Here is a 17,706-nt window from a genome sequence, read left to right on the forward strand (position 1 = left end):
TCCCTTTAAGAACTTCTCTAATTCTAAAATCATGCAAAAAAAAAATCTAAATGTTGAGGTTTGCCATTGTTACATTTGTGATGAACCTACAAATACAGTTAGTGATTCACCTGTTTAATGAGTGCTGCCACCTCCAGACGCAATTTACTCCTTTTGACCTCGTCTTGCAGATCCAGCCACTGTTTCTGGATACTGTCAATCATTTTCTGGATAGTTGTCTGGTCTGTATAAGCTAACTGGCACAATTCTTTCCCATTTCTCACCACTTTGGATAGAATAGATTGGTGAGAAAGTATCTCTGCTTCTAAGGCCTGAAAAGGACACAAAAAGTCACATTACTAATAGGCTGATACTGATGTCAAGCTCAGTGACAAAAAAGGCTGCACTTATCCACCATGACCTCTTTGATGCTCTGTACTGACGTTGAGCCACACGGCCTGGCTTGCAGAAAATGTTGCAATCACTGGTATTTCATATCAATAAAGTGAAGTTCATTTTTCCACACCAAACATGGATAGCTATTTTTTTTTTTATAAACTTGACCTTGGTGTGCTCTGGAAAAAATTACATGTTGAAACAGAAAGAGGCTTTCCTTCAAAGGTCTACTCCAAAGTTGGAAGGATACATGTCATATTTTACAGATTATAAGAAGCGCTATTCAGCAAGAAAAAAAAATAATCTACTACTTATAATCCAGAGCCAGGGGGGCATAGCATTGCCAGAACCCCTAACAGTTTCCGTAATGATTGGGCAGAGTCCCTTTATGATCAGTGCAAGAATTATGCAGCTACTTTCTGTCTGGAAACTGCAAGACAAATCACCAAAGCCTGGAAGACGAATAAACCTTCAGGTTCAAAGTGATAAGAAAGGTTTTTCAATAGAGTAAAGCAAAAATTTTTTTACTGTGATTTCATTAAAATAATGGCATGTGTGACATACAGAAGTAGTGTTGTAGCATCAAAAGGATCCAGCAACTATAAGAGTTAATACAGTCACAAGAGACAGGAAGTGTTGTGCTTCAGAAGCATCCAGCAACTAGAGGGGTTAACACAGTCACAGTAGACATGGAGTGTTTTAGCAGAGCCCCAGGGGATTGTGGGGAACTTGTTTATTAGTCTGGCTGAAGCCAAAGAGAAAGGTGGTGTGTGATCTGTATCTCACAGAAGACAAGGGAACAGAATTCAGGTCAGGAGGGAAGCTAAACACGGGTCAGATAGACTCCCTGAACTATCAGTGCAGAGTATTATTGGGCAGAAAGATAAGGACTGGAAGGAATCCTGTCACAGGGATCATCTCCCTCATCAAACCTTCCCCCCTCCATCTCCATGCAAGATAAAGAATGCTGTGTACTATTGTGTCCTTGTGAAGGAAAAACCTGTGGTTGTGTTTGCATAGAAGTGTGCTGCAAAGAGATCTAATCTGTGCTGAATTATGCCACTGAAGAGACTGACATTACTGTGCATGCTTTAATAGACTGTACTGTGGTGAAGCCTATTGCTTAAAAGAGTTAAATGGTATTGGCCATACTTGATTAAACTCCACTGTTCAACTGTTTATGAAGACTCTTGTCAGATGTGTCTGGTCAGCAATTGAATCTATCGTGTGCCTGAGAGAAGCTGCAGCCTATGCAGGGCCGGCGTCAGCACCCGGCACACCCGGGCAAATGCCGGGGCCCTGAGCAGGCAGAGGGGCCCACTGGCGGTCGCGCACCCCACTGGGCTATGGGCGGAGGAGAGCGGTGTCAGCGCCCGCCCTTCTCCGCCGCTTGCTCAGGGCCCCGGCAGCCCGATACTTACCTCTCCCCGTGCCTCCGCAGATCAGCTGTCTTCCTGCTCTGCGCTCCCTGTGACGTCTCAGGTCAGAGGGCGCGGTGACGTCTTTACACCGCGCCCTCCCCTGAGCCGTCACAGGGAGCGCTGAGCGGGAAGACGCAGACAACGCTGGAGTTCGGAGCCGAGCAGCGAGCGGCGGGCAGCAGGCAGCGGGCAGCAGGTAGCAGGTGAGGAGAAGGGAGGTGAGTATTTGATTTTTTTTTTTTTTTAATGTATGGAGGCATGGGGCATTATAAAGAGGGGAGGGGGGGCATCCTGCATGGGGCATTATAAAGAGGAGGGGTGACAGCCTGCATGGGGCATTATAAGGTGGGGACCAGCCTGCATGGGGTATTATAAGGTGGGGAACAGCCTGCACGGGGCATTATAAAGAGAGGGGGGGCATCCTGCATGGGGCATTATAAAGAGGAGGGGTGACAGCCTGCATGGGGCATTATAAGGTGGGGAACAGCCTGCATGGGGCATTATAAAGAGGGGGGGATTCCTGCTTGGGGCATTATAATGAGGAGGGGTGACAGCCTGCATGGGGCATTATAAGGTGGGGACAAGCCTGCATGGGGCATTATAAGGTGGGGAACAGCCTGCACGGGGCATTATAAAGAGAGGGGGGGACATCCTGCATGGGGCATTATAAAGAGGATGGGTGACAGCCTGCATGGGGCAGTATAAAGAGGAGGGGTGACAGCCTGCATGGGGCATTATAAAGAGGAGGGGTGACAGCCTGCATGGGGCATTATAAAGAGGAGGGGTGACAGCCTGCATGGGGCAGTATAAAGAGGAGGGGTGACAGCCTGCATGGGGCATTATAAGGTGGGGAACAGCCTGCATGGGGCATTATAAAGAGGGGGGGATTCCTGCTTGGGGCATTATAATGAGGAGGGGTGACAGCCTGCATGGGGCATTATAAGATGGGGACCAGCCTGCATGGGGCATTATAAGGTGGGGAACAGCCTGCACGGGGCATTATAAAAAGAGGGGGGGACATCCTGCATGGGGCATTATAAAGAGGAGGGGTGACAGCCTGCATGGGGCAGTATAAAGAGGAGGGGTGACAGCCTGCATGGGGCATTATAAAGAGGAGGGGTGACAGCCTGCATGGGGCAGTATAAAGAGGAGGGGTGACAGCCTGCATGGGGCATTATAAGGTGGGGAACAGCCTGCATGGGGCATTATAAAGAGGGGGGGATTCCTGCTTGGGGCATTATAATGAGGAGGGGTGACAGCCTGCATGGGGCATTATAAGGTGGGGACCAGCCTGCATGGGGCATTATAAGGTGGGGAACAGCCTGCACGGGGCATTATAAAGAGAGGGGGGGACATCCTGCATGGGGCATTATAAAGAGGAGGGGTGACAGCCTGCATGGGGCAGTATAAAGAGGAGGGGTGACAGCCTGCATGGAGCATTATAAAGAGGAGGGGTGACAGCCTGCATGGGGCATTATAAAGAGGGGGGGCAGCCTGTATGGGGCATTATGTGGGGGGTAACAGCCTGCATGGAGCATTAAAAGGGGGGGGCCTGTATGGGGCATTATGTGGGGGGGGACAGCCTGCATGGAGCATTATAAGGGGACCGGTATCCTGTATGGAGTGTTATATGGGGGCCAGTATCCTGTATGGAGCGTTATATGGGGGCCAGTATTCTGTATGGAGCCTTATATGGGGGCCAGTATTCCGTATGGAGCCTTATATGGGGGCCAGTATTCCATATGGGGGCCAGTATTCCGTATGGAGCCTTATATGGGGGCCAGTATTCCGTATGGAGCCTTATATGGGGGCTAGTATTCCTTATGGAGCCTTATATGGGGGCCAGTATTCCATATGGAGCCTTATATAGGGGCCAGTATTCCATATGGGGCCTTATATGGGGGCCAGTATTCCGTATGGAGCCTTATATGGGGGCCAGTATTCCGTATGGAGCCTTATATGGGGGCCAGTATTCCGCATGGAGCCTTATATGGGGGTCAGTATTCCGCATGGAGCCTTATATGGGGGTCAGTATTCCGCATGGAGCCTTATATGGGGGTCAGTATTCCGCATGGAGCCTTATATGGGGGTCAGTATTCCGCATGGAGCCTTATATGGGGGTCAGTATTCCGTATGGGGCCTTATATGGGGGCCAGTATTCCGTATGGGGTCTTATATGGGGGCCAGTATTCCGTATGGGGTCTTATATGGGGGCCAGTATTCCGTATGGGGTCTTATATGGGGGCCAGTATTCCGTATGGGGCCTTATATGGGGGCCAGTATTTCGTATGGGGCCTTATATGGGGGCCAGTATTCTGTATGGGGTCTTATATGGGGGCCAGTATTCCGTATGGGGTCTTATATGGGGGCCAGTATTCCGTATGGGGCCTTATATGGGGGCAAGTATTCCGTATGGGGCCTTATATGGGGGCCAGTATTCCGTATGAAGCGTTATATGGGGGCCAGTATTCCGTATGGGCGTTATATGGGGACCAGTATTCCGTATGGAGCCTTATATGGGGGCCACTATTCTGTGTGGAGCGATTCACCGGTTTCTGAGCTATTGTGGAATTTACAATAGATATCACTCATGAAGTGAAATCTTTGCATTGTACTATATATATATATTTCTCCGCCGTATCTCTGCATCATGAATCGTGGTATGTGTTAAAGGGGCCCACTGAGACTCTTTCGCCCGGGGCCCAGAAAAACCTGGAGCCGGCCCTGAGCCTATGGTCGCCCTGAGTAACGGTTCCCCCAGGATTCCAAAGAATTCATGAAACCCATCTCGCCCTATCTGAACCTAGCGGCGTGCGTGTAACACATGGGAATAGAAAAATAACTGTCGCGTTTCGGGTCTGGCTGACTTAAGAGTAGAAATCTTAAACTATGATTAAAAAGTCAACTAGACTCGAAAGAGCACCCTTTTTTACTCTATGCAAATGTTACTATTTTAATAAAGGCACAATAAAGAATTTTTTGCTTTTAATTCGCTTTACTGGATTGAAAAACCTTTATCACTTTGAACAAAGTTGTTTAATACCTCCAAGCCTTATTCGTGCACAGTGGAGTGGATCATCTAAGAAGTAGATTGAAGAACATACAGTACATATATTGGATGGGATGAGCTGTATCCACAAATCTATCTATATAATTGTCTTATCCCGTCTGTCTGTCTGTCCAGGAAATCCCGCGTCGCCAATCAGCGACGCGGCATTTCACAAAAAGATGGCGGCCGTTAGCGGCTGATCTGCCGGAGGTGAGCGGCGATGCAGCCGGGAGATGAAGCCGGCTGCTCGCAGCATATGTCCCACGACCGGAGGCGCCGCTGACCCCCATGCGGCTGCTGTCGGGAGATCAGCGGCTACGGCCGCTTATCTCCGGACGGTAAAAGTGACGCCCCTCCCCTCTTCTCCCCTCCTCTACTCTCTCCTCCCCTCCTCTCCTCTCCTCCTGTCCCTCCCCCCGCTCGATCAGGACCCCGGCACCCGGCGCCATACTTACCCCTCCCCTCAGTAAAAGTAAAAAATAGTTTTCCAGCACACGATGTAGAAAAATTAAAAAAAGCCTTTATTTAATCGATCGTTAAAAAATACAATTCCAACAGAGATAAAAGTGTGTGTAGGCTTACGCGTTTCGGATCATATTTGACCCTTAGTCATAGCATAAAGTACTGAATAAATGTTGCACTTTTCAAGGAAAACAGTCAAGGAAAGCTGCCAAGGGTAACACCCACCAAAATCAGCTGTGACATCAGCATCACTAAGTCAAGGCTAGCAGTGATCTAAACGCTAGTTTAACCCTATAGAACATTCATCCTCTACAAATATATTACAATGTGAACTGTCACTTAGTAATGTACTAATTATTTGATCACTTTTTACCCAAGTTTTTTATATGTATGTGAATTCATTGAATAAACAATTGATGCACTATTTAAATATATATGTAACAATAAGAGCTTCTAAAGATATTATTACCTATTTTCTAAAAATTATTGTTCTAACATTTGATTTCAAGGGCATACTTTTCCAAAAGAAAAAAAAACCCTCCCCTCCTCTCCCCCCACCTCTCCTCCTCTCCCCTCCCCTCCACCCCCCCCCGCTCGCTCAGGACCCCGGTACCCGGCGCCATACTTACCCCTCCCCGTGCCTGCACAGCAGCTCCTGTGTCTTCCGCTGCTGCTGTGTGACGTGTCAGGTCAGAGGGCGCGGTGACGTCTTTACACCGCGCTCTCTCCTGACCGGTCACAGTGCACAGCGGGAACATGCGGGCTAAGCTGGAGTCCAGAGGAGCAGCTGACAAGTAAGGTGAGTATTGGATTTCTTTTTTTTTTAATTGTATGGGGCCATAGGGCATTAAATGGTGGGGTGGGGAAGTGTGACATCGTGGAGGGGCCATTATAAGGGAAGGGGGATGTGACATCCTCCATGGGGCACTATGGGGGGGATGTGACATCCTGCATGGGGTATTATATAGGGGGGATGTGACATCCTGCATGGGGCATTATAAGGGAGGGGGGGTGTCACATCCTGCATGGGGTATTATAAGAGAGGGGGGGATGTCACATCCAGCATGGGGCATTATAACGGACGGGGGATGTGACATCCTGCATGGCGCATTATATGGGGGGGTCACATCCTGCATGGGGCATATTCTAGAATACCCGATGCGTTAGAATCGGGCAGCCATCTAGTTTTCTTATAAACCTCCAGGTATAAACGTCTCTTCTACAGTAGACCACGGGCATTCCAGATAGGAGCATTTATCACCCATCTACTGGACAGGATATAAAACCTAGATCGATGAGGGTCCAATTATTGAACCCACTACTAATTACTAGAACAAGGGTCTTCACCCCCCCCCCCCTCCAGATTTCCTGCAAGATGGGCATGTACCTATGGCACTGAAGTAAAGAACAGCTTCACAATATTATACCTCTTGCTTTGCTATAAATGAGTTGATGTGGCTGGTATCTCTGCCAGGATCCGCCAAGCTAAGTGCCTGCCACTTCTCACGGATCCAAGCCTCCTCCTCGACGCAATCTTGGAAAAACTGATACAACTTTAATAACTCCTCAAGACGTAATCGCCTAGAATCCAAAAAATAAAGTTTAAATAATACAGGCATAAAAAAGACAGAGGAAACATTTAACTCAACAGATGACTGTAAGCCAAAGAAGATGGCTCAGGCAATCGTTTAGCAAACTGCTATCTGTTCCGACACCACCGTGCTCCGCTCAGCCGATCGCTCCTGTGCTTTCTATGAGAGAGCCAGGGACGTAACGACCGAGGTTGTAGCGGTCTCAACCGCGACCGGGCCAGTAGTGCCAGTGGGGACCCTCCGACGCCAGTACAAAACTTCAATTGGAAGTATGTCCTCGGACGCACATTCAGTTGAAGTGTATTGCAACGCAGAGACCTGTCGAGTCCGTGCTCGGCAATACACTCTGCCGGCCAATCAGAGGCCAGCAGCTGACGTTGGCATGACCGTGGGCCCATGGCACTGACGTCATGCTATCCCGTCACTTGCACATAGAAGTCAGCTGCCGGCTTAAGAAGACGACGCCGTGCGGCGGGGGAGCAGAGGGAAGGTGAGTATAATTGTTCATTTTTTTTTTGTATTAAAGAACAGGGGCAGAACGGGGGACATATACCAGGATGGAGGATATATATACCATGATGGGGGATATATATACCAGGATGGGGCCCAGGATTGGGGATATACATACCAGGACATGGGATTTATATTCTTGGATGGGACCAGGATAAGGGACATAATATATACCAGGATGGGGGATATATATACCAGGATGGGGCCCAGGATTAGGGATATACATACCAGGATGTGGGATTTATATTCTTGGATGGGACCAGGATAAGGGACATAACATATACCAGGATGGGGGATATATATACCAGGATGGGGCCCGGGATTGGGGATATACATACCAGGATGTGGGAGTTATATTCCTGGATGGGGCCAGGATAAGGGACACATATACCAGGGTGGAGGGTACATATATATGTACCAGGATGGGGCCAGGATGAGGGACATATACCAGGATGGGGGGCCCAGGTCCAAATCTTGCACCAAGGCCCAACAGACTCTAGTTACACACTGGAGAGAGCCACTGTTGGATTCCGGAGGAACTTAAATCAACTAGAACAAACGTATTGGCCGTACAAAATCGGACCTGCTGGATTCTTAGATGAGGTTGGGGGAGAGTCTAGAGGCCCCCTATATCCATTACATTGTTGTCTGAGCTTCCTGATATCAGGGGTTTCGGCTAATGTTAGTCTGTTGTGTATTGTGGCCTTTTTGAGTGTGAACAAGTAAATAGCACCACACTAAAGTGTGTTGTATGAAATGCTACAAGTTTATGAAGTTCCAGGAGAAAGTTAATAGTGGCTGACACCAGTGAGGGAATGGGTGGTAAAGGCTTTTTCGCTCCATGTTATAGAAAGAAGTCGTATAAATTATTCATTAAAAGACAAAAATAAAATGCATGCAATTCAAAACTAAGGAAGAAATTACAAACATTATCTTATTTTCTTCTTCTGCATAAGAAAAGCTACAAGACCATCATCACACTGTAGTGTCACCTTTATTGTACATATTAATAAACAAAAGTGTAGTGGTTATTAAACATGAGGCCCAAAGTAATTTAAAATACATCTTACCGAGATTTGCTGAGGGATACCAGGTTCTGATAAAGTTGATATAAGTTCTTTACTTTAGTCTGGAGAACATCAACATTACCCTTTTCACTCTTTGGGACACATTCCGCCCTGGCTAAAATTTGTCTCACCGATTCACCGTATGAAGTAATTTGGGATTCAATTAAGTTGTGTTCCTGAAGGAAGTAGTCCACCTCAGGGAGTTGTTTCCCAAGCTCCTTTGAGCTTATTAGATCCTGATATTTTGGGGGAAAAAAAAGTATTAAGCGACCAAAATAAAAATATATATGAATGTAAATATATATACTGTATATACACACACATCAGCATGTATGAGAAAAACTTCTGAGGACACACTATGAACTTTTTACTAAATTAATATGGGTAGTAAGAACTCAGAGAATACAATTTGCATGACTAATTAATGTTAAAGGGAGTATAAGGTGGCTACATCACTCCAGAGAGCTCTACGTTTTTTACAGTGAGTTACAGAACAATATACAGCTGCCCGTAAGAAGGAGTTAACGAGAATTTGTCAGCAGGGCTTTGCTATGTAATCTGAGAGCAGCATGATGTAGAGGCAGAGAGGCTGATTTCAGGGATGTGCCACTTGTGTAGCAGCTTGCTGTAGATTCAATACAATCAGTCTTTTATCAGCAGGAGATTATCACAGCAGGACTAGGTGTCAGGTGCAAGACAGTCCGGCTAATCACTGTAATCCCACCCCCAACACTGATTGGCAGATTGCTGACAAAGTACACAGGAAGCTGCCAATCAGGGGTGTGGGCGGGTTTATACACAGCTGAGCATTTGAGCACTGCTACAGAAGAGAAAATAGAGTTTTTATCAAAACTGCACCAAGCAGCCCAGTAAGTGAAATACATCACTGGAATCAGGGTCTCTGCCCTTTTATTTTGCTGCTCTCAGAGTCAATAGCAAAATCCTTCTGACAGATTCCCTTTAAGGCCCCTATACACATCTGATAGCTGTTGGCGAAGTTCACTGAAAGTTTATCTAAAGTGTATGGGGCCTTTGTCTGAGTGGAAGCAATGACGGGACTAGCCCCTTGGTTGGAGCTCCAAAGGTTTAAACCTTACAAATCAAATATTAACAGTAGTGTTGAGCCACCCCCGTAGTGTTCGAGTTCGGTTCGGTTCGTCGAACACCCGTGTGTTCGCCGAACTGTTCGTCGAACTGTTCGTCGAACACCTTCGAACACCGTTAAAACCAATGGCAGGCAAACAAAAACACATAGAAACACATAGAAAACACCTTCAAAGGTGTCCAAAAGCTGACAAACTGCTCAGAAGACACAACTAACACATGGAAAAGTGACAAGTACATATAGTCATGCGAAAAGAAAAGAGGTGGAGGAGTAAAAGGAGGGGGAGACACAGATATAGGCATGTCATGCCCTTCTAAAATCCAAAAAGTGAGAAGCCGAGACGGCCAGTCCGCTCCTGCCCGTGCCACCTCCGTGTCGCCGGGTTTGTGCCAGAGCCACGGTGAACCCTGACGGCCAGCCCCCCTCTCCCAATACTGGTGCCTGTCCGCTGGTGGGTCGAGAGAGCCCCCCTGTGGTGGAGGCAGCTCTAAGCTTTTTAATTTAAATTGTCCCTCTAATTTGAATGAATACACTTTAAATCCATTTACAAGGATCTATTGGAGGGCAAGTCTCATGCCAGCAGCCGCGTAATTCCAGCTCCAGTAGCGTCCACTAAAGCTGCTGCAGTTAAAAAGCTTTTATAAGGATCGAGCTCGGCTGTCCACCGCAAGGCATCCTAGTGCCAGTCCCAGCCCCTATGCCTTGGGGTGCCTCCTGATGCTCTTCACTAAGTATCCCGTGGTCCCGAAGCATTTCCTTTGAAAAAATTAAGTGTCCAAACTACAGGTGGTGTAGCTTGCTTAACAGCCGGGATAATCCGCTGACTAGCAGACACTGCTACTAGGCACAAAGTATTTCCTGGGCTAGATGCAGTTAAAAATTTGTAAGTAGATACTCTCGTTGGATGCTGAGAAAGCATTCCATAGAGTCTCCTGGCACGCCATATATGATTCTCTTAAAAAGCTTGGGGTAGGGGTCTAGGGGACCCTTTTATAGCCAAAATCACGGCCCTGTATCACAATACGTCACCTAGGCTGAAGATAAATGGAACTGTAGCACCGAGGGCTCGGTTGCTACAGACGTATTGCACCTCACCCAGAGGTGTGATATCTCACTCTCAGGTAAGGATGGAGTGTGGATCAGGACCCGACACCTGCATGCATTACACCACATTGCCGTGGGGCAGGGCGACCAATATGCCCCTGAGATGGGCACGACAGTCCCTGTCCCTGGCTGGAGTGGGGGGAGGGAACACTGAGGAAGGGGAACCCTGCAGTGCAGGAGCAGGGAGGAAGCAGTTCCTGGGTGCATTGAGAAGGGAGTATAAAAGGTGGGCACCATCTTAGTTCAGTGCAGAGAAGTCTGAGCAGAAGTGGCAGGGAGCAGGGGCTCTGCATGAGCTCTGCTCCGGAGGCGGGCCTAGTAACAGAGGCCCAGGCCTGCAAGAGGGAGAAGGAAGGAAGAGGAGCGGAGAAGGCTCCAGGAACGAGGAATGAAGGGATCCCAGGGGTGCGGACGGGCGAGTCGCCACTGCATGCCCGAATCCACCTGCGTGGAGGGGTCAGGCCAAAGGGGGAGACCGGTCCCCGAACTAGTGGAGGCAGGAAACGACCCTCAGCTAGAAACCGGAGGCTCTGACATTTTATGTGGCGCAGCCCCTTGCTCCACCCGCTAGGAAGGCACCACATAGGGTCAGGGAAACTGGCGCCAAGTTTACCAAGAGGAGGCCCGAGGCAGCCGGACAGAAGTGTTGGTAAGAAAGGCCAGACAAAGGACACACAAAGGGGGTCCTGTGAAGCGCTCCAAAGTTATCTGGGAGTTGTCTGAGCCCCTCACCTGGTGAGCACAGTACGACGTGGGCAGCCGTTACCTGCAGACGTGGTCTGGATAATAAGAACTGTGAGTAAAGGCCCTGAACTGCATCACTGACTCCGTGTCGTTACTGCTGCTGCCCTGCACCATCACCCCCATCCTCCGCATACACTGCCCTGAGGCTATACTCCTCCCGTGGGGAGTTATGCTACGCTCTGCTGCACCCACAACACCAGCCTTAGCGGTCTGCCCTGTAGCGGCGGTTCACTCTGACCGCAATCCACGGGTGGCGTAGTCGGACATTTAAACATCAAAACCACATAAATAGTTCCGCCACTGGTTTGACCGCCCTGAGCCACGGAACCGGATCGCCGCCACGAAGACTACAACCACCAGCATCCACCAAAAAGGGTCCGGCTCCGGGTGTCCCAAGGCCCAGGGGGTGCGTCAGAACATTTTCATCACCTTTCACAATCACCAATGGGACAAGGCAGTGATGTCCTCTGTCCCCTCTCTTATACATCCTAGTGACGGAGCACCTGCTCTCATCAATTCGCCATAACCCCAATATTAGGTGGATTGAGGTGGGAGGCACCGAGTACAAGTGCTCTCTATTTGCTGATGATGTCCTAGTATATATCACTCAATCACATATATCCATCCCTGCTGTTATGGCTGAAATAGATCACTTTGTTACATGGTAAAATTTTAAAATCAATGCAGCGAAGTCTGAGGCCCTCGATGTCTCCCTCCCTAAATCCATATAGGATTCCATCCAGTCCAACTTTCCCTTTGCCTGGCCCTCACAGGGTATCAAATACTTAGGAATTCCTATTCATAGAGACCTCTCCCATCTATGTTATCTTAATTTTGGGCCCTTTATTGAACAATTCCATACAGACCACGGTTGGCAAGTTAGAACTGTAAGATTCACTACGTGAACCACTGGTGTTTTGTGGAAAAGCACATGTACACCGCGTTCCAAATTATTATGCAAAAAGTGTTTAGGAGTGATAAGGGAAGAATTTGTTTGTTTGTCAGTTAAACTCATTGATGGTGATGTGTGTCAGGGCTCTTTATATCACTGTAAGCAATTGCAGACACCTGTGCTAATTAGTTTGGCAGGTGTGTCCAATGAAAGGCAAGACTACTTAAGAAGGCTCTCTCACATTATTAAGCAGCCTACATTTTCTACCAAAATGGGAAAGAAAAAGGATGTGTCGGCTGCTGAGAAGCAACAAATTGTGGAGTGTTTAGGTCAAGGCATGACTACAATCAACATTGTGCGATGATCAGGATGAAGTGTCTTGGCAATCAAGAAGTATGTAGCTGATTCACAGTACACACGTGTGCGTGCTGATAAGGGCAAATTGAGGACTCTTTCCTACAGGCAATTACGTCAGGTTGAAACAGCAGCGGCAAAAAAGCCTTGTCATAGCAGCAGACAAGTTTTTGAAGCTGCTTGTGCCTCCAACGTCCCCCGAACAACAAGATGCAGGGTCCTTCAGAGGTTTGCAGCTGTGCATACGCCATCCTGTCGACCTCCTCTATCCACTTCACACAAGCAGAAACGGCTCCAGTGGGCCAAACATTACATGAAGACTGATTTCAAAACTGTTTTGTTCACGGATGAGTGCCGTGCAGCGCTCGATGGTCCAGATGAATGGAGTGGAGGATGGCTGGTTGATGGACACCCCACGCAAACACGGCTACAGCGCCAACAAGGAGGAGGTGGAGTAATGTTTTGGGCTGGAATCATGGGGAGAGAGATTGTCGGCCCCTTTAGGATCCCTGAAGGCGCTAAAGATGAACTCCATAATGTATGTGGATTTTCTCAAACAGCACTTCCTGCCATGGTTCAAGAAGAAGAACCGTGTATTTCACAGCAAGATCATTTTTCTGCATGATAATGCACCATCTCATGCTGCACATAAAACATCTGCATCTCTGGCTGATATGGGCATAAAAGGGGACAAACTTATGGTGTGACCCCCATGCTCCCCTGACCTCTACCCCATTCAGAACCTTTGGAGCATCATTAAAAGGAGTGTCTATGATGGCGGGAGGCAGTTCACATCTAAGCAACAGCTCTGGGAGGGTATTCTGTCCTCATGCAAAACAATTGAAGCAGAAACCATCCAAAACCTGACAAATTCAATGGACGAGAGAGTTCAGAAGCTCCTTTCGAACAAGGGGTCCTATGTGAAAATGTAACATCACCTAGAATAAAGTTTTGAGTTGAAAACTGTTTGATTTCAGTTTCTAACAACCTGCTAATGCTTATAATTTCAAAAATGACCATTTTTTTGGTCTTTATTAAAATGAAAAGGTTGATCGAAAAGTTTGGGGGATCTAAGAGTGTGGCAACCCAGTAGTCATGATTACTTCGAATTCTGACAATATGAGGGTCATGCTGCAGGTAGTGCAGCAAGAAGGCACTTATGTGTCTTGCGCATCTCGGAGCCCCAAAATTATTTTCCGGGCTAGATGCAGCTAAAAATTATTTTTAATTTTAAATCTGGTGAAGCTTATTATAGATGGCCTAATAGGATCAGTGCTGCACACTGCTACAAAGCCCAAATTATTTTCCAGTCAAGATACAGATAAACATGATTAGTAATTTGAAAGCTTAAAACGGTTGGTAGGGTGATTTTAACCAATCATCAAGCTTTTACTCTCCCCAGGATGACACAGGGGTAGAAAAGTCGTTTCGGATCCATGATTTGTTCATCTTTATGAACGTGAGTCTGTCTACATTATCAGTGGAGAGCCGCGTGCGCTTATCTGTCAGCACACCACCAGCAGCGCTGAACACACGTTCAGACAGAACGCTGGCTGCGGGGCATGACAAGATCTCCAAGGCGTAAGTGGCTAGCTCCGGCCATTTATCCAGATTGGAAGCCCAAAAAGAGCAAGGGTCCAGTGACACAGTCGTGGCTTCAATGTTTACTTGGAGATACTCCTGTACCATCGTCTCTAGGCGTTGACTATGTGTCAGACTTCTTGTCTCCTGTGGCCTTGCAAAGGATGGGCTAAAAAAGTGGTGAAATGATTCCGCAAAATTGATGTTACCAGCAGATACTGTGGTTCTGTTACGGTTTGAGTGCTGAACACTTGACGGTCCCACGGTTGGCAAGTTGGAACTGTGAGATTCACTACGTGCACCACTGGTATTTTGTGGAAAAGCACATGTAAGATTCTGCAACAGTCTCTGCTGATACTCCTGCATGCGTGCATCCCTTTCTATGGCAGGAATAATTTCTGCAAATTTACTTTTGTACCGGGGATCTAACAGTGTGGCAACCCAGTAGTCAGGATTATTTCTAATTCTCACAATTCGAGGGTCATGTTGCAGGTAGTGCAGCAAGAAGGCACTCATGTGTGTTGCGCATCCAGGAGCACCAAGTCCCTGTTGTGTTGGTGGCGAGGTAACAATCATGCTTCCTTCCTCTGTCCTCTCCCCCCAACCTCGCACAACAGAAATGTGATCAAGGTCTCCCTCATCTGATGAGTCTTCCATCAGTTCGTCCTCCACTTCTTCCTGGGCTCCTGCACCTTCCTCACTAGTTTGGCTGCTACCATGCGCCCTGGTAAAACCATCTCCCCCAACCTCACATGCCTGCCGCCTTGGTGCTGCCGACCGTCTGGACCTTGCAGATGTTAGCCCTTCCGCATACAACTCCTCCTCCTCTACTTCCTCCACCTCCTCTTGTGCCACCACCTGACTCCGAATTCTGTTTAACATGTGCTCCAGCATGTAAATCACCGGAATAGTCATGCTGATAATGGCATCGTCAGCACTAAACATCTTCGTTGCCATTTCAAAACTGTGCAGAAGGGTGCATAGGTTCCTGATCTGAGACCACTCCTCCAGCGTGATTTGCCCCACCTCTGAATCTCGTTGGCCCAGGCTATACGTCAGAACGTATTGCACCAGGGCTTGTCGGTGCTGCCACAGTCGCTGCAACATGTGCAGAGTTGAATTCCACCGGGTAGGTACATCGCATTTTAGCCGGTGAAGTGGCAGGCCCAACGACTTCTGTAGAGATGTAAGTCGCTGAGCTGCGGGATGCGAACGGCGGAAGTGAGCACACAGCGACCGTGCCCTCTGCAGAAGGCCATCTAGTCTGGGATAGTGGGCTAAAAATTGCTGGACAACCAGGTTCAACACGTGAGCCATACAAGGCACGTGTGTGACATTGCCCCGGCGAAGGGCCGCACCCAGGTTTGCAGCATTGTCGCACACGGCCTTCCCTGGTTTCAGGTCCAGTGGAGACAACCATTCATGAAATTGGTTCTCCAGAGCTGACCACAACTCCTCAGCTGTGTGACTCACATTTCCCAGACATTTCAATGTAAAAACCGCCTGATGACGTTGAGCCCTACTGCCAGCATAGTAAGGAGGTGTGCAGGATCCCTTCTGCGCAGTTAGAAAGCTTGTGGCATGACCAGACAGGCTTTGGGTGCAGGTGGAAGACCGAGAGGAGGTTGAGGAGGCAGAAGCAGTGGAGGAACTTTGACATAAAGAGGATTGACGCACAACTCGTGGGGACGGCAAGACTTGGACAGCAGCCCCTTGTCCTGCTGTCACCATAGTTACCCAGTGCCCAGTCAGCGACATGTAACGCCCCTGTCCATGCCTACTCGTCCAAGTGTCTGTGGTGAAATGCACCCTGTCACACACAGAGTTTATCAAAGAAGCGGTGATGTTGTGTGCGACATGCTGGTGGAGCGCAGGCACACCTTTCTTTGAGAAGTAGTGCCGACTGGGCATCTGGTACTGGGGCACTGCGACGGACATAAGGTCTCGAAAATCCTCTGTGTCCACCAGGCGGAAAGGCAGCATTTCTGTAGCCAAGAGCTTGCAGATGGTGAAATTCAACCTCTTAGCTTTCTCATGGCTAGGAGGAAATGGTCTTTTACTTGTCCACATCTGAGGGACCGAGGGCTGGCTATTGTGCTTAGACGGGGTTGATAAGGGTGTCCCCGGCAAACTGCCGGTCTGTGAGGAAGATGCAGGCGGACATGTTAGGTTGCCTTGATCCAAAGGTGGTGCTATCGATGTCGGACAGCGCTCAACACCAGCTGGTGTTACCACCTCCAAAGAAAATGATGACCTGCCAATCACGCTGGCTGTTGCGGGTAAAGAGGTGGCAGGTCTGCGCCCCAAAACAGGTGTGACTGCTGTCCCCCCAGTCACAGAGGATGAAGAGGCCGCGGATGCACAAGATATGGCAGACGGTGATTGGCCCGGCCGGCTAGGCCGCATTGTAGCACACTGAGCTTCCCACTGCAACTTATGCTTCATGTCCATGTGCCGGTTCATGCATGAAGTACTCAAACTATGTATTTTTTGGCCTCTACTTAGCTTTTGCTGACAAATGTTACAGATAACACGAGTTGGGTCATCTTTATCGATCTGAAAAAATGCCCAGGCTATGCAAGGCTTAGCACCCATGCGACCTGAAGAGCCACCACGACTTGTGGTGAGAGGCAGAGTTGTGTTTGAGGATGCAGTTGTTGACGTGCTTCCAGTACTACGTCTCTGTCCAGGAAGGCGCAACCTGACCTCGTCGTCACTAGCATCTTCCTCCACCTCCTCTGCTGACCTCATCTCTTGGCTGACTGTGGGTTGACAGTAAGTGGGATCTCCGACCTCATCATCATCACCCTGTGCGTTATCACACCCGTCGTCCTCAGAGCCAACCTGTTCCTGCCCTGACAAAAAACTAAAGTTGTCGCTCCAATCAGGTATTTGAGTCTTATCATCGTCTTCCTCATTGTCTCCACCAACAGGAGTTACAGTTTGGGAATGAGGGTCTACATTATGGTCAGAACCTTCTGCGTCTGGTCCTGGATCCGACTCATAAAGATTCTGGGCATCAGTGCAGATCATTTCCTCGTCTGGATTCACAGAAGCGCTGGAGTCGACCTCTGATTCCCAGGCTATAGTATGAGTAAACAGCTCTGCAGACTCAACCATCTGTTCTACCTCATACTCAGACGGGCAGCTGGAGATTTGGGAGCTGTGAGGAAGCAAGTGCGATTTGGGTGACACCTTTGAGGACTGGAGTATTTGTGATGTTGAAGTTGATGTGGAGGAGAGCCCACTTAAAGGAGCACTTGATATCCGTTGAAGCACCTGCTGTTTTTGTGCCTCATCTGGAATTTGTAGCGATTGGCGTGGCCGTAAGAAAGGGATCTTATCACATTGTCCGCTAAAAGAAGTAGACATTTTAGTTTGGCTGGAAGATGGTCTTTCTTCTGCACCTACCCCACGGACACAACCTTTTTTCCCCTTCCCAACACGCCT

The 17,706-nt window shown here is 48.4% G+C and overlaps 1 protein-coding gene across 2 annotated transcripts in view; it reads right to left on the bottom strand.

Annotated features, from left to right (window-relative positions):
• SPTBN5 (spectrin beta, non-erythrocytic 5) overlaps positions 1-17,706 on the bottom strand; it is a 466,593-nt gene that overhangs the window by 375,886 nt on the left and 73,001 nt on the right. For both annotated transcript variants that reach the window (XM_073638836.1, XM_073638835.1), the window contains exons 9-11: positions 8,480-8,712; positions 6,735-6,888; positions 111-311 (exon numbers count right to left, since the gene is read on the bottom strand). In XM_073638836.1, coding sequence (XP_073494937.1) covers positions 111-311; positions 6,735-6,888; positions 8,480-8,712 — 588 coding nt within the window. The remainder of the gene's footprint in view (positions 1-110; positions 312-6,734; positions 6,889-8,479; positions 8,713-17,706) is intronic.

This window comes from Phyllobates terribilis, unplaced genomic scaffold (assembly GCF_046119375.1).
Source record: "Phyllobates terribilis strain yellow unplaced genomic scaffold, ASM4611937v1 Scaffold_7__3_contigs__length_470593459, whole genome shotgun sequence".
Classification (NCBI taxonomy): Eukaryota; Metazoa; Chordata; class Amphibia; order Anura; family Dendrobatidae; genus Phyllobates; species Phyllobates terribilis.